The 17,500-nt window shown below is 39.4% G+C and overlaps 1 protein-coding gene and 1 pseudogene across 8 annotated transcripts in view; one reads left to right on the forward strand and one right to left on the reverse strand.

Annotated features, from left to right (window-relative positions):
• Positions 1–7,474, forward strand: part of LOC144633882 (atrial natriuretic peptide receptor 1-like) — a 47,310-nt gene extending 39,836 nt beyond the window's left edge. For all 7 annotated transcript variants that reach the window (XM_078492791.1, XM_078492789.1, XM_078492790.1 and 4 more), the window contains 7 exons: positions 453–593; positions 2,023–2,146; positions 2,935–3,003; positions 3,111–3,288; positions 4,173–4,271; positions 5,184–5,275; positions 6,448–7,474. In XM_078492791.1, the coding sequence (XP_078348917.1) occupies positions 453–593; positions 2,023–2,146; positions 2,935–3,003; positions 3,111–3,288; positions 4,173–4,271; positions 5,184–5,275; positions 6,448–6,738 (994 nt within the window). In that variant the 3' untranslated portion in view covers positions 6,739–7,474. The remainder of the gene's footprint in view (positions 1–452; positions 594–2,022; positions 2,147–2,934; positions 3,004–3,110; positions 3,289–4,172; positions 4,272–5,183; positions 5,276–6,447) is intronic.
• Positions 7,475–8,524: 1,050 nt separating this feature from the next.
• Positions 8,525–17,500, reverse strand: part of LOC144633929 (atrial natriuretic peptide receptor 2-like) — a 26,168-nt pseudogene continuing 17,192 nt past the window's right edge. Inside the window, exons 14-23 of the transcript XR_013567124.1 lie at positions 16,747–16,903; positions 15,982–16,173; positions 14,341–14,524; positions 13,826–13,966; positions 13,166–13,289; positions 12,500–12,568; positions 11,840–12,017; positions 11,228–11,326; positions 10,528–10,619; positions 8,525–9,890 (exon numbers count right to left, since the gene is read on the reverse strand). The product of XR_013567124.1 is annotated as an atrial natriuretic peptide receptor 2-like (transcript). The remainder of the gene's footprint in view (positions 9,891–10,527; positions 10,620–11,227; positions 11,327–11,839; positions 12,018–12,499; positions 12,569–13,165; positions 13,290–13,825; positions 13,967–14,340; positions 14,525–15,981; positions 16,174–16,746; positions 16,904–17,500) is intronic.

The following is a 17,500-nucleotide window of genomic DNA, read 5'->3' on the forward strand; positions in this document are numbered from 1 at the left end:
TAATAATAATAATAAAGACTTTATTTAAAATGAGGGTAACACTAAATAGCAAAGCTAACAAACCTGTGGCCCTCGTTGTAATCGTCATGGTCCGGTCGGGGTATAAATTTAATTGTTACGTTTTGAGAAAAGATTTTACACAGTAATAATGATTCCATCTGTCCAAATTTGTCAGCAGAATTTACCACTGATTTTGTTATAGAAATTGGACAGGTTTTCTTGCATAACTCAATTCTTTTTTAAACATCTTTTGTGCGTCAGTTGTTAATCAAGGTAATCCCTACGAATTGATGACGTCACAATAGCAGTCAAATGTATGATCTCGAAACTCGACCAAAGTCGACTTTCAACGAAAGGATGGGTTATACTTGTACTCTATTAATTTTGGAAAAATGTGGTTTTGTTGTTTTTTTTTAAAAAACGTTTACCAGGCCATGTTCTATTTGCCGTAGGAAAACCAATATTTTTGACAATGTAGTGTACATGATGGAAAAATACGCGGACAATCTTGAGGATCTTGTGACTGAAAGAACAGCCCAGCTGGTGGAAGAAAAGAAAAAGACTGATGCCTTGTTGGATAGAATACTTCCACGGTAAGTTTGCTTTTCAGTATTTCGGCAAAGTACAACTTTTTGTGGCTAATCCTTGTTGGGTTAATTTTTTTGGAAGAATTTCCAATTTTTATTGTCCAATTAGCGGCCTTCACACGACAAACTATTGCCCAACTCGTGTTGGCAAACTCGAGTTGGTGTGTGTGAACGACGCAGCAACGGCAAACAAGTTGGCCAACAGTTGGCGACAAAATAGAATTTGTCTCTATTCTCACCAACAGTTTGCCAACTTGTTTGCCAACTAGTTGTTGTGTCGTTCACACACACAAACTTGAGTTGCCAACATGAGTTTGCCAACTTTAGTTTGTCGTGTGAAGGCCACTTTAGAGAACAGCATGAGCACTCCTGACAGTATCACGGCAATATGCACGGTTTGTGCACGTTGCTTAGCAATCTCCTTGACGACAACTGCGGGCTCAACCATCATCACGGCAAAGAGATAATTAACTCATAGAGTTGTGCGATATAATAGTTACTCAATTCTTTCGAGTGATTTACAGTCAAATAAAACCAACGTGTAACGTAGACACGGTTGTTAAAATAGGGATGAAAATACCCAAAGATAACTCCCTATCAAGTTGATAATTAACAATAAGACGGCAAGCTTTGAGGTTTCTATTTAAACAATAAAGTTGTTACTGTTGAGGAACTATCGGCTGTTAGCATAACCACACTGACCTACTATTGGTAATCGCGCAATCTGATTGGCTACACAGGTGCCTACTATCGATCCGTAGAAGGCTCTCGGAGCGCGCGCGTAGTCTTCGCTGAATTTTGTCAATCAAAACCTTCAATAAATCAATTCTAGCGATATTCTGAGTTTAATAGATCGGTCAGTGGGTTATGCTAACACAATTAGACGGCTCGCTCTCGGTTTCTACCGGCTTTTGATAGTTGGCTCGGGGCTTCGCCCCTCGCCAACTATCAGCCGGTAGAAACCTCGAGCTTGCCGTCTAATTGTTAAATAGTTGCCCCTCGGAAATTTGATGTTCTTAAAACAAATATTAGCCCGAGAAGCGAAGCTTTGAGGGCTAATATGTAAGTTTAGTGGTGAACTATAACGGCTGATAGTTGGCGAGGGACGAAGCCCCGAGCCAACTAACATAACCCAGATAGAGACCGATGTATTCAACAAAACGTTAAGTGAAAGATGTTTGCTTATAGTTTTGGTTTATGATTTTGGCAATTCAGTCTTTGAAAATTAGACTGCCTGTGCAAAGACAATCAGATTGCGAGTTTGCCCAAACAGTGTGCTGTGCTAACATAGTTTATCCTCTATGCACCCAAAACAATGGAATAATAATTTAAACCATTCTATAGGGGTCATCCACAAGACAAAGTTTTACCCTCGTTTAATAACTGGGACTTTTTGTTTTGTATATTTATGTGTCTACTTTGTATTTCTTTTAAGCCCCGTTGCAGAGCAACTTAAAAAGGGTAAAGCAGTGGAAGCGGAGAGTTTTCACGAGGTTTCAATCTACTTCAGTGACATTGTAGGATTCACCAGCCTCTCCTCAGACAGTACACCAATGCAGGTACGGATAAAAGACTCGTTATTCGCGATCACTGAGGGGGCTGCGTCGCCGAATGATCAGAACGCTGAACTCTGAATCCGGACCTCCTTGGATTTAAAGGGACTGTGTCACGGATTTAACCACATTTTTTAACTGCCAAAATTTAGATTTGGGTCGCAGGAAACCTTAAAATAATAGTCTATTTTTATTAACAATTGCTATATTAGAGCATTGAAACTGTTAACATGGCTCGGATGGAAATGATTGCAATTTGAAAAAAGTTAGGCAAACGTTTTCAAGTTGTTTCCGCACGTCTTTGAAATATCGATATTAATAGCCGTAGCTTGATTTCTATCCGCAAATTATATACTACATGTACTTTAGATGCTCAAAGACAATGTTCATTTAGGGTTAAGTTGCCTACCACTTATTTCAGAACAGTTTAGACCAAAAATCTGCCAAATCTCCGTGACATAGTCCCATTAAGTATTTAGTTCTGAGCACTAGCTGACATGAGTAACTACGTCACGACGTCAGTGATTGATTGATTGATTGATTGATTGATTGGTTAATTTTCATTGATTGATTGATTGATTTATTTTTGATTGTTTGATTGATTGATTGATTGATTGATTGATTGATTGATTGATTGATTGATTGATTGATTGATTGATTGGTTGGGGGGAGGGGGGGGGGTGGTTGATTGATTGATTGATTGATTGATTGATTGATTGATTGATTGATTGATTGATTGATTGATTGATTGTCCGGACGTTACTAACAGTTTCTTTTGCTTTGTCTTCTGTAAGGTTGTGACATTTTTAAATTCCCTGTACACATTGTTTGATGACATCATTAGAGAGTTTGACGTGTATAAGGTAAGTCAACCCCTTTCATTTCAGAATTAGCAGATGTTGCATGCATAGGCAGAACCAATTTTAATCTCTTAACTTATGTCTTGCTATTATCTGAACTGCGTTTTCAGGTTGAGACAATTGGTGACGCCTACATGGTGGTTTCAGGTCTACCGATCAGAAATGGTCACAGCCACGCCCGCGAGATAGCAGGCATGGCTCTTCATCTCATCGAGGGTGTTAAGCAAGACTTCAAAGTACCACACAGACCTGATCATAAAATCGAACTGCGTGTTGGTATACATAGCGGTGAGTTCACGTTAAACGTCAGCGTACAACTTTTGCGAATTAGCGTCCATACCCGTGCATTTCTTGTGGAACTAGTTGAAAGAACTTGATAATATCTAAAGACAGTTGTCTCTTGGTAATAAGCTGCTATATTCAATTTTTTCGAACAGAAAATCAGGCTTCAAAGTTCCGTTTTAACCGCGCCCATCTCAGCTGACCGAGCACATAAAAGGTCTGGTTTCAAGCCAGTCAGTGAAACAAATTCGACTCTGACAGGTTTCAGGTACTATCCTCAAGACCTCCTTCAATTCGGAATGGCCTGGTCAAAAAGTGTCGCAATAAATATAGGTCTTTTTGGAGTCTCTTTCATTCACATTACACCATAAACTTAAAGTATAAGTCAAGTATAAGATCCTACACTTCAACCGCAATGTAGAAACTTGATCAAGAGTAATTTTTACACTTACGGTTGGCCCAACAACGTACGTACAACACTCGTCACCAGTTTGGGTTTAAGAAAGGTAATAAAAATAAATAATAAAAAAAATAAGTATGTTTATAGTGGTCATGCACTTAGCTTCATATCTCAACGAGATAGCTAGTTTACAGGCATGCCACTGAAACAGAGGAAACAAATAATTTTAAATAAACATAACAAGGTTAAAAATCCCAACTGGCAGGAGGCAGACCAGCTGGCTATATACAAAGCGTGGTCGAGGATTTGAACTCGGGACAACCGAGAAACAAATCCAGCTAGTGGCAAGGGCAGGTCTTGAACCGGGGACCTCCGGATTACAACACCAGCGCCCAAAACCACTCGGCCACGCTTGCCACGCTTGTGCATTGCTGGATGCTTGATAGAGTGTCTGCTCAAGAGTGGTGTAACGAGAAACAATTTTTTGCAGGTCCTGTGGTTGCGGGCGTGGTCGGCAGCACTATGCCTCGTTACTGCTTATTTGGTGATACAGTTAACACTGCGTCAAGAATGGAATCCACTGGAGAGGGTGAGGGTTTTTTAAAGTTCTTCTTATCATAATTTAAATTGAAGATGCAATGATTGAAGATAAAAACGTTAAAGATGATTTCCAGTCCGCACTGCGCAATCTCCGCCTGCAATGTTTGTGAGTCTCACAAACAGAAGAATGTTTACTAGCAAAAATAAAAATTCCGGGACAAAACTTACCTTTTTCTTCATTATTAACGCCAGATATCCTTGCAAAACAATAATAACGAGTAAAAGAAGCTCGACGGTATTTCAAACGGACGTTTCAGCTCATCGTGAATTCTTGAACGAAACGATCCGTAATGGCGAACTAAAAAACTTGATGTACACTATCACCGAAGTGTAACGTTTCAACGAATTCGAAACAAAAATGAAAACGAACGCTGAGTCTGCGCAGTACGGACTGGAAATCATCTTTAAAGGTCAAATTGCAGAATATTATGGAAACGGAATACTGAAGTAATGCAGTTATGTAGTAGCCTCCCACGCAGTCGTTGTTAGGTGCGATCGCGTTACACTCCGTGAAACATGATCGCCCCTAAGAAAGACTGCGTGGGAGGCTAGTTATGTAGTAGCATTACTCGAATTTCTTTTGTGAGAAACGTGAGAAGAATTTGTCATAATTTTATGAGATAAATTGGGTTTCTTCAAATTGTTAGAGCAGAGAATAGACGCGGGGCGGCCAGAAGTATGCCTCGCAGTTTCTTTGGTAACCAACATGTGCCTTGTTTGCCTTCTTTGGCTTTGATAGCTAAGAACGAATGAACCCATGTTTTTTCGAATAGTAGCTGTATCATCTTGTCGAGCTTCGAGCATCGTTCTTATTCTCTAAAGTTCATTAATTAGGCCGTGATCACTCCCAATGATGGATGCTAGTAAATCGTGTACTAATGCACTCTTTTATACTTTCTAGGTTTTAAAATTCATATAAGTGAGGCTACGAAGTCAATTCTTGAAACACTAGGAGGCTTCGTGATCGAAGAACGAGGAGAAGTCTTCCTAAAGGTTAGTAATCTGAGCAATAAGCAATATCGAAATAAAGAGACTATAAAGCTCCCCAAAATCAAATACAATTGGGGAAAACATCGTTCGCGGTACCAGTGTTTCAAAGACTTTAATGAGTTAGAGAGAACTGTAAGAAACTCAGCAAGTTTGCCAATTTTTAAGTGTCTTTTTTCTGCTTTTAATAATTAAGTATTTTTAATCCTTTTAATGTATATATTGTAAATATTTTTTATATTTCGGGTTTGAGCTCTAATTTATTGATTTTAATTTTTTATAGTACACATCTAGTGTTAGGACCTCTATGTAAACCACTTTAAGTGATGGAGCTTCCTAATAAAAGATTGTTATTATTATTATCGTTTTACTTGCTGTTTGGCGCATTCGCTTTTAATACCGTCAAGAACGTTTCAAAAAGGCCAGCTTTGTTCCACCGCATGACTGAAAAATCTACACCCTTCTGATTGGTGGGCAAGTTTTTTTAATATTTATTGTTGTTTTTCGTTTGTCTGTTTATTATTTTTGTTTGTGTGGCGTCTGACATACCGTAAAATTCCGGTTATAAGCTCCCCCGCTTATAAGCTCCCCCGGTTATAGGCCCGTCAACCTGGAAACAAAAAAATACATCCGATTATAAGCCCCCCCCCGGATATAAGCCCCCCTCTTCCGGATGACAGTACTGAACAGGGCTAAATGTCGCATTTTTGTGCGTTTTTAACTTAAAAACGTATTTCGATCAACACTCCCGGGGCTCGTTTCGAAACGTTTTTTTCATTCCGCTTATAAGCCCTCCCGGATATAAGCCCCTCCGCTTATAAGCCCATTAAAAAACCCTTACGAAGTTGTATAAGCCCAGGGCTTATAACCGGAATTCTACGGTATATATCTCCATTGACTTTCGAGCATATTTATTTGGTGACGCAACCCCGTAGAGCTACATTATCCAAGCGTATGTCGTACCTTCCCCTCCCCCCTCACCCCGGCTCTTCCTTCCCATACCCCACACAGTTAGGCATATAAATATCTTGACTAATTAAGAACGTTGTGGATTCTACGTTTGAACAAGGAATAAATACAAATTATCACTGCTCTTAACAAATGTTACTGTTTAGGTAAAGAATTGTACACTTTGCTTCATGATAACATTGCATTGTTTTCTGCTTTTCTTTTTTCAGGGTAAAGGGACGGCAAAAACTTACTGGCTTGTCGATTTCGCAAATCGAACACCTCATCGCAATCGACGCTCATACAGCTTCAGGCGACTTAAAGGACCCACGGACCAATCCTCGGGGCTACTTGGAATATTGGATCCCCCACCCTCCCCTTGTAGATTGTCTCGGGCGTCGTCTTTAAGAAGAACTATGAAAGCTATTCAGTGTGAAACGCCCGTGACGAAAGGAAAACATGTTATTGATGTTAACGACAAATCGGACGATTCAGGCACACTTCAGCAAACTTCTGTATGACATCTTTAACACAGTCACGCAGAAAGGAGCAAATCAAATTATACTACGAAAATTACTTTTGGTAAAGCAATAGTGCGAAATGTTAAGCACGACAGAAAATGAACATTTTAAACCTCAAAGAGCTTTTAATTTGGTTGAAGTGAAATTTTACTACGAAAATTGCTTCTGGCAAAGCAATGGTGCTGAATTTTAAGTATGAAGGAAAACGAACATTTTAAAAACCTCAAAGAACCAGTATGGATTGCCGTAAGCAATGAAAATTATCTATTTTTTAAAGAAGAAAAGAAAGCCGGAGTTTTACAATGATGGATGCCAGACAAGGAGCAGACGAATTTAATTTATATGCATTGAATGAGTTTCTGAATACAGAAACCTAAAAACTGTGTAAGTAATTGTAAAATTTTTTAACTTGAACACAATTGTAAATCAGAGAATAATGAATATCGAGAACGCAGAATTTATTATTAGTTCTTATTTTATACACTGAACGCTCTTGTTGTTGCTAGAAAAGAACACAGGATTGCGTTTGTAACGAAAAGATAAAGAGTACAACTTTGTACCGTAGTGTGCTAAAGGCGGAAAACTGCTTATGTCTATAATGACGTAGTAACCAAATCGTAAATTAAACCTAGTTGAGCTTCAGTAGCAGTTAATTCCTCGTGCAGTTCTATACACTGACATGTTTAAACGGTCTGGTAATAAAACTTGGTCTCTAAGGCCTCACATTGATCTGAAAGTTACTTTTTACCTTTTCAGTGTTATTAGTATTTCACTTGTAAAGCCCGGGCCAAACGAAAATGAAAGTTTATGAGTTGGCTCTCATGAGAGTTTTCGTCACTTCTCATCGACTATTATCAACTCGGGCCAAACGAGAGCGAGAGTCCGTTATAAAACTCTCATCGACTCTCGTGAAAATTCTAGTACGTTCAAAGTCGATGAGAGCGCATGAGAGTCGATGAGAGTGAATGAGAGTTCCATGCCAAACGAGAGCGAGAGTTTGAACTCTATCAACTCTCATCCTCGTTTGGCCCGGGTTTAACTCAAATCTAATGATTCTCTCTCCGTTTCCTGCCCGAGCACGCATGCATCACTGCTATGTTGCTGTAAACTCACCATCTTCTCTCAGGCATTAATGTTGTTAATTATGGGTTGCGCATGTTCGGGAAAAAATCCATGGGTTGGGCATGGCCAGGAACAATTCAGGACAGGAAAATGTTGCTCAAGTCAAAGAAAACGCGGGCTCTATTTCCAGCCGTTTTGTGAGCCTGCGTTCCTTTCCCCACGATGACAATCGGATTCCCAAAACGGCTGGAAAACGAAGATAGAAAACTCTGGGGAAATTTTGCTTTCGGTAATGATATTCCCGGCGGCTTTCAAGAAATACAAATATGTCTGGTTTTAGCAAAACTGGGTTAATGACATTTTCAGTGTTTTGAGCACAACTCGCTCTAAAGGTTTTTTTTTTCTGGGCAGCGTCGACGATATAAAACGAAATGTCAGTCTTTGTTCTCGTCGGTTGTCTATCTACCCTTCAGCGATGCTTTTTTTGTCTTTCTTTTTTTCTTTCTTGGAACTATTTTAAGTCATATAGCACTTTAGCGGAAAAAGAGCTTACTTTTTTCGACTAATTTGCTTGTTAAATAGGAGAATGGTGGTGGGGCTTTGATTCAAAATTGGATAAAACCTAAATATAATACTTTTCTTGGGTATAAAAACACCAAAGAAGTGAAAATGAACAAGGATGATTAATACGGATTACGAATGACAAACTATATAATATTAGACATTTTTCAGTATGAGCCGTCCGTGAGGCAGCCTCTTTATTATTTGCCTTTCAAAGACTGGTATCTTCACAATATAATTCTATTTTATTTTAAAAAATAAAAATTACATTACCCAATGGCTGAAACAATATACAGCAAGAACAATTATTTGAAATTAATTTTTACATACTTACGTTCAATTGAACGACAAAAATAATTACACAAAGGAAATAATTTAGATTTTCTTTTCCTGAAGAGAAACAAGAGGAGATTTTTTGTTGATTAATGTATAACATTCAAAGGTGCTGTAGCAGTCTTCAGTTAAAATTTACAGCACGTTTTCGTTGTGACGCGGTTGAAACAAGAAGTTCGATATTCAAGAAGATATATAAAGGTGGTTACATATAAGTAAAAAAAGAAAACTTTTTATAAAAGCTTTCAGTTAGAGAGGAGAAATAGGTTTTTAAAAAAAGTCATTTAAAGCTGTTGACGCTCATTTAACTTAGCTTTTCTGGTGAAACATCGTAGTTCCAAGGGCACTCTCTGGAGCATGCGGTCGCAGGGCAGTCCTTCCCTTAAACATCAATCGAAAAAATGAGACCTTCATGGTTGTCGAAGGTCGAAAAGAGCAGGCTAGATAAGTAAGCGCAAAGGCATGTCATGTCATCCTAAAGTACAAAACCTCATGAATTTTGTATATTAAAATGAAATCTTATAACTCCACAGCTTTTCAAGCACAATCAAAATTCGGGCATTTCCAGCAACCATCAGGCCAGCATTTACTGTTTTGATCAGTGACAAGTTTACGTAACTGCTTTACTGCAAAGCAATATAATATTCCAGTTTATTAACGGGAAGTTTTTTTTTCGAACACTTCAAACCAGGTTGGATTATATTGTTCTCGGCACCTAAAACTGTTAGCAGGTCGAGTGAAGCGCGTCGACTGTGAAAGGCAGAACAAGGCAAACTATTAATAATTCCAGTTCTTTGCAAGCGGGTTGTCACGCAACTTTGTCTTGAAGTTATTCACGCAACTCTCCTCAGGAAGTACAGAAAGATGGATAAGAATGATTAGACGCTTGTGATAGAGTGCGAGCTTTGCTTTCTTTTGTGAGTATCTTCTTCCACCGGCACGTCGTCGATTACAATTTTGACCGGAGAGTCAGGGTTAGAGCTATTAGTCATTGGATTCTCAGACGCGTGTTTTAGAGATCTTCGTAATGTCGAAGAACGCGTAATAAAGGACGCATTTAGTCCATCGCCGTCGCCGACGCTGCCGAACAAGTGCTTCCGACGACTGAGAAATCGGCTCTTTGGCGAGCATGGAGGACGAACCCGTCTTCTTTGCTTGTGATCGATCAACCAGTATGTCCTAACGTTCCCCTTCCCCTTTGAAAAGAAGAACAACAAACACGAAAAAGTTACAAAAGAGGAACACAATTATATATTGGCACTGAATAGCTCCCCTTTCAGTTAAAGGTCACGTGAACTACCTTCACTTTTACTCCGCTTTTAAAGAACACTCAGAAAAGGTCAAAGAAAGGGCATAGGCAAATTTTGAGGCCACTGACGTAAAAAAAAGGGACAGCTGGGATGTCCGAAAACTGAATGACATTGCTGGCTTAGGATAACAAGCCCTTCTCTCTAGCAACTTTTTTGAAAGTGATATGTGGGCTTAAAAAAGTCAATTTATCCAAGTGTCAGAGTATTGGTACTGTTGTGCACAAACAAACGATTTTGTAGATAGAACAGAAACTCGTTAAAAATCCCAACTGACGGGGTAGTGACAGTTGGCTATATACAGAGCGCATTCGAGGAGTTAAAGTAGGAGCCACCGAGAATAAAATCCAGATAGTGGGGGGGGGGAGCATGGCAAAATTTATCTATTTATATTTACCCCAGCTGCTTCATGATCTCAATTGAGTCCCCTTATCTTTTAGCCCCGTCTATAAGGCCCCAAAAACTTTAAGGAGCTTGAAATGAAAATTTAATCTTAGGGTATCTAATATAGCTTTTTATGTCTCACCTTTAAGAACACTTCTCCTCTCTCTTCAATTGTAAAACCTCCAAGTATCTCCAGGATCTCCTTTGTGGCTTCACTGATATGGATCTTTCGGGCTTAAGAGGCGAGGAATAAACATACCACGTTAGGGCTACATGGTAATCTTTGCTATCAACTATAGTATGAACTAATGTTTATTATCTGTCAAAAGAATGGAAATTTTGTCTCTGAATGTCACAACATCCGAGTGCTAAGGATACGAGCCAAGTGACCCATCAGGCTGGAGATCATCCTGGTTTCCATAGCATGAAAGGGCCTAGGATTATTTCTACCCCCCCCCCCCCTGAACTAGGATGCTGGTCCATCTACGGTTTACTCCCAGCATTATATTCGCCGGTACTCATTAATACACCTGGGTATCCAGAGGCACTACAAAAGTAAAGAACACAACGCAGTGACCCCGGCCGGGGCTCGAGCCCGGACCACTTGATCCCGAGTCCAACGCACTAACCATTAGGCCATCACGACGTCTCACTTCCGTACAGAAAGAGGCTACCGCAGTGTGAACAGTGGGGGGGGGGGGGGGGGCAAAACGCTCCCTCCCCCCCCACCACCTCTTGCATCTCTTTAAGTACTGATTTACGCCACGCTATTGCTATGAAACGTGCATGGTGTGCAAAGCATATAATCGTACAACAGCCTAAATAATTGTAAAAACACTTACCTTCACCAGAAGACTCCATTCTAGACGCCGTGTTAACCGTGTCACCAAACAAGCAGTACCGAGGCATGGTGCTACCGACCACGCCAGCGACGACAGGACCTGTTGGCATGAGAAATAACAGTCTAAAAAACCTTCCTCGTTTTTATTGGTTATTTCTTTGTTGATCTTTGTTTAGCTAGTGTACTATTATTTAGAGGTTAACTCTCAGTTCTAAGCTCACTCCAAGCCGCAGTTCAACGTGCGGCAAATATGACGGTGTTAAATTAAAGATAAAGTCATAGTAAATCAGTGTACGAAGTTTAAAGGTATTTCCATTATTGGGAAGTTAGGGGGGTTTTTTTTTTGCCAAAAAAATTAAAGGGGGGGGTTTTCTAAAATTTTTAATTTTATTTGTTATCCAAAAAATTTAAAAATTTCCCCCCCATTAAAAAAAAAACAAAAAAAAAAAAAAAAAGACTACCAATTAAACCAATCACACAGCGTAATGAAACAAGACCAAAGCAGTTCTGGATTACTTTCGACACTCAATCGAAAATTGCTCTATTATACAAACGAAATTTGATACAAGACGAAAAATAGTGGATATGTCGTGACATAGCTCATGTTACTCACCGCTGTGAATGCCTATGCGAAGATTTAGTTTGAAGCCTGGCTTGTGACGAACGACAAAATCTGTATTGACAGCGTCTAACAGATGTAATGCCATCCGGGATATTTCCCCCGCGTGATTGTGTCCATTTTTCACTGGTAGGCCGGACACCACCATGTACGCGTCACCAATTGTCTCAACCTGAAACGTCAATATGGCATTGATGGCTCTGTTAGTTCGTTATGTCTTACGACTATGAACCATTTCTTTCTATGTTTCAAACCTAAAGAGAGCATGAACCAAGAGATGGACTACTCAGGCATCGCCGCATCCTAATGATAGATTCGCCGGTTATTTTTAGCTAGTAACATCTCCATCTCCTCGTTCGACCCGTCAACTCAGCACTTGATTCAGAACGAGAATGCGCCCACGACACATCCACGCTACGCGCGAGGATTACTTCTCCACGAGATGGTAATAATGATGACGATATAAACAATTTAAAATAAATTTTCCGTTTCAAGAGTTCGCCCTCTAGCCTTGATCATACTCTCTTGAACATCCTTAAGCAACAAGGTATGCCTAACACTCATGAAAAAAAAGGTTATTACACATCTAAATTTTTTATTAAACAAATTCTTCTGGCCAATAAACTTAACTCATTTATTACAGGTATACCTTACCTTATACACGAGATATTCGCTGATGATGTCATCAAACAATGTGTAAAGATCATTGAGAAGTGTGACAACCTGAGTAAACAAAGGAACATCACGGTTTTGAAGAATTTTTATCTTTTGTAACTGTATATGTTTTAGAATGGAATGATTAGCTCGTTTGGATCCGGATAGGCCAGTTAATTTTAGTCTAGACTTATTGCGGCTTTCAGTGACATGCGAACTCTGAAATTCAATCCTGCCGCCAATCATCTCAGCGGACCTCTCGGGAAACAAAAGTTCACTTCAACAAGGTCAGTTGTGATTGGAGGATTTCTATCCATTTTGTTTGTTTCTGTTTTTTATGGTTCGTTGGCTGTTACCACAATTATGATTGACATCAGCGACAAACGCAATCGTTAGTTGGATTTTGAATTTCAGAGTTCGAAAATCACTGAAATCCACTATAAGTTGATTTTAATTGCCTCCTCTGGTAATACACCGACCCTGCCTTTACTCTTATAATAATTCTCCCCAACGAGGAGAATAAATGGGCAGTAAAATTCCTAAGTACTTTATGTTAATACATTTACCTCATCTAAATCACTCTCTATTTTCAGATAAACCTGTAAAGTATGTGCCACTGTAAGAGACCCACTTCAACTGTACTACAACAACATAAAGACAATATACCTGCATTGGTGAGCTCTCAGAAGATAGTTCAGTAAACCCAACGATATCGCTAAAATATATGGACACTTCATTAAAGTGCTCAGCGTCGACTTGCTGTCCTTTTTTCAGTTGTTCTGCAACTGGTCTAGAAAAGGAAAGATCAACATATCATTACATGTTACATAGCTAGATGTAAAGTATACTAGACGAGTGTCGAGTAATGTGTTACTTAAATAAATACCGTAAAAACCACAAGAGCTCATTTTTAGGGCCTTTTGACGGGGTAAGGGAACTTAATAGAGAACGGGGCTTATTTTAAATCGTATATCAATCAGGGTACAAATAAAACAAAATGTAATGGACTTTTTCAATGTTTAAGTGCTGTTTGATAACACAGTTTGCTGCCTTGATCCCTTGTTCTTTAATTGTTATGATTAATTTTTATGATTGAAATGCAAGGGAGGGGGGTATTAACAAATTGAACTTCCAGACGGGGGCTTATTAGAGAGGGAGCAACAAGCAAGAAGATCATGTGGGAAAACGAGCCACGCATAAAATGCCGGTCATAAGTTGTTCATTCCAGCAACTCCCATGGCCGTGCCTCCAAACAAAGCTAAACAACGTTGCACAAGTATAACTCATAAAATTTCCCTTTATTGCAAAATTGGAAGCGTGTATTACCTTGGCAGTATTTTGTAAAGAAGTTCTTCGGTTTCTCTCTTTGCCTCTCGTAGTTGACCCGTCTTTTCAGTGACAATATCCTCAAGATTGTTAGCGTAATTCTCCATCATGTACATCATGCTATCAAAGATGTTTGTTTTCCTGTTGTCGCAGAAAAGAAAAGTTAACCTCTGAACTGTGGAAAAAGTCAGTACCGCTGTAACGAGTGCCAATTGCAGCCAAGTTAATCAAATTTTTCGCGCCAGATTTTGAGTTTTTTCGGCATATCTACTTACTATCAAATCCCTTTACCTCTATCTTAACGTACGTTCAGTTGGTATCATTAAAGCGTTCCTTCCAGAAATAGTAACAAGAATTCTAGTTACGTTTTTAAGGAGATTCCAATATCAACACCCCTCCGTTAGAACCCCATACAGATTAGCCTGTCCCAAGCGTTTCGGCGAGTGGAAAAAACGAAGGGGTTTTGAGAGTGGGAGCGAAGATGCCGATGTTATTGTGACTAGAGTGTTACTTACATTCCTTTGGTCACCAGAATCCTGTTCATTCTTCTCCTAATTTCAGTAAAGTCTGGCCTGCTATCTGGGTCTTCTTCCCAGCAGTGTTTCATCAGATCTCTAAGCTCCTCCAACTCTTCAATAATATTCAACACAGTAGGGCGGAATATAGGAACCTGGGCCTCTTTGACTCTCTTTATGATTTCTTAAAACGAACGAACAAAAACCTGGTTAGTTATCTGCCAGGGAATTGTCAACTTTTCCTCGAGTCCTTATTGATACGTAATTGATTGGTTATGTTTACTTAGCTTTTTAGTTATAAAACTATACTAAGCCAACAGGAAAAGCAAATTACCTTAATCTTTTAAACATCTTAAAAACGTTTCAGTATGTTAACAGAACTTTTGTGTTAGACTCATAATATTCAAACAAAGCAATTGCTGTCACCAACAACAGCTCTTTTAAGGTAAATTATGTAATAAACTCCAAGAGTGTCTATATTAAATTTAAGGTGTCGGGGGGGGGGGGGGGGTAAATAGATACGAGGCGTTTATTTCACTTTAACTGTAACGAATAAGACACGTAGTTTGCTCGTGGTTTGTGAGTAGGAGACTAATCTGCGCTAATGCAAAGCCTAGAGATGTCGTTCATAGTTCGATATTGATGTCTTCATCGTTATCGGGTTCAACCATGTTGACATCGTTGGCCACTTTGATGTCCGAGTCAAGTAACTGCTAACCAAGCAAGCCCAAGCAAGCACGAAACAAATTAAATTGCGTGATTTTACTCTTTGGAGCGTTTCCTTGGTTTTTGAGGCGATTCTTGGGGTGTGGGGGCGTCTATTAGACATGGGGCGTTTATTAGAGGGGAGCGTCTAATACAAACTGTACATCTCAGGGGAGGGGGCATTTATTAGAATGGGCGTTTAATAGATCATTTACGAAACCTTCACCCGTACGATCACGCTATACGAACTAGCTATTGTTGTTCATCTATACTTTCACAGTGCTTGTCAAACCACCACTTATGTCCAGGATTAAAGGCAAATATTGCTTAAAAGGTTCTCCATGCTTTACTGGGTTATTTGACATTTCCATATTACTTCATAATTGACAGAATTATGTGTGTTTTGGTGGACTTTTTTATCAGAGAGGACACTTTGTGATGCCTATCATAGAGAGTGTGCATCTCATTTGCGTTCAATCCTGAAAATATCGGACAGAATGCAAATGTAAGCGTCGCCTGTGTGGGCCACCCGACTATAACAAGTTCGACCGCGGTCAAACGACAGAAATATGCAAAAACTAAGAAAAGTACTGCAAAGATAAGGTTTTAATTTTCACAGTTCAAAGTTCGATACATTACTGGTATTCTGAGGGTTTACAAAGTTTTTTGAAGCTTTACTAAAAACGTTCTACGTGTTTGAAAATAGCGTTATGCGGACTTGTCGGCGCCATTTGTCAAAGCACTTTGGTTCGGATGCGGAACATTTAAAAAGTAAAAACACTCGTTTACCTGAGGAAATGGGATTATGCTTACACTCAGCAACTATTTTTATATCTCCTTGCTCATACTAACACTTCAATACGAACAAAAAACGCCGAAATGGAAAGAAAAGCTGCCTGAGACGTTTGACCGTGGTGAAATAACCAGTAGACTTACCATTGGTGGCTATATTTGAGTTATTACTGTAAGGTCCTTTTCTGGTGTGAAACTCTTGGAGGATAATAGCAAAGCTGTACACATCACACTTCTGAAGATTTACCAATTTTCTGTAAAATTCTCTCTTCTGGCTCCCACTGGTTGGACGAATGTATTGTTGGCGGAGAAGCTCCGGCGCTGTCCAAAGCAAGTCTGTCGGAGCAAAGCACACAATGTCACGAAAAAAAGATCGTCAGTTAACTTCTTGAAAAGCCTAACGTTAATGACACCGCTGTTTTTTTTTTTCTTTCTTAAACTGGCTTCAGTTTGTCACGAAATTTAACAGATTTGTGAACAGCCAAAATCTATATTTCTGTCATAGGAACCTAAAACTAATAGCCCATTTTTATTAACAACTGTTATATAAGAGCACTGAAACTGTTCACAAGTGTCTTTGGCTGAGGATAGCTAGGATGGAAATGTATTATGGCTTGAAAATATTGAGTCCAAACCTTTCAAGTTGTTTCCGCGAACCTTCAAAAATAGCTGTAGTTTGACTTCTATCCGCAAATTAAGGTTATATTGTCTTCCTTTAGATGTTCAAAGAAATTGTTGTTCATGGGTCAAGTAGCCTGCCACTAATTTCAGAACAGTTTAGACAAAAATCTGTGAAATTCCTGTGACGTAGGTCCTTTAACCTAGTCTTACTGTTGTTGTTGTTGTTGTTGTTTTTATTATTATTGTTGTTGTTGTTGTTGTTGTTGTTGTTGTTTCATATTCTCTCACCTTCACTGCTGTTCTTTGGACACAAATTACACTTTGATCTCATTGACATGAGCCCGTAATCAGCAATTTTCAGCGTCCACCGACTGTCAATCAAGCAGTTGGAAGATTTGAGGTTACCATGATATTTGAGGTCAGTGGATTGAAGATACGCCATACCCTGAAATGCGAAATGATACAAACGGATTATTTTTTAGCTCTGTTATGGCCCAGTTCAAATAGCCTTACAAATCACTTACTCGTCGAATAACAACTGGCTATTAGGAAACATTTGTTTTACATCGACCGGCGTGCGTTTCTAAAATGTCCCAAAGACATTTGGGCAAACAGCTATTTCTTGTACTTCAATTTCAATCAAATGGCGGTGAAGTTGTAACGCGAAAACCAGATATTCTTGTTTCCCAAACGGAAGATTTCATTGCTCGCTTTAAACATCAACAAGAAGTGAATATTGTTCAGTAAACATTCTGCAAACAATACAGCTTTTCGGGCCCAAAATGTCTTCGGGACTTACGAGAAACGCACGCCTGGGTTGAAGATAATGGGGAAAGGCCAGCAAAAAAAGATCGTTGTGATGTGGTATACTTTTCTGTCTATTAGGGAGCCTATTTTTTTGTCTAGTGTTGATATACACTAGCCTGCGAGCAGGCTCCCAAGTGGGGTTTCCACGAGCGACGTGAGTGGGGTTACGCGAGCGAAGCGAGCGAAAGAGCGGAGCCTGAGGGGGAGTACGGGGTCAGGCCCCGCTCTTCCGCTC

This window comes from Oculina patagonica, chromosome 12 (genome assembly GCF_052425735.1).
Source record: "Oculina patagonica isolate OP01 chromosome 12, crgOcupat, whole genome shotgun sequence".
Classification (NCBI taxonomy): Eukaryota; Metazoa; Cnidaria; class Anthozoa; order Scleractinia; family Oculinidae; genus Oculina; species Oculina patagonica.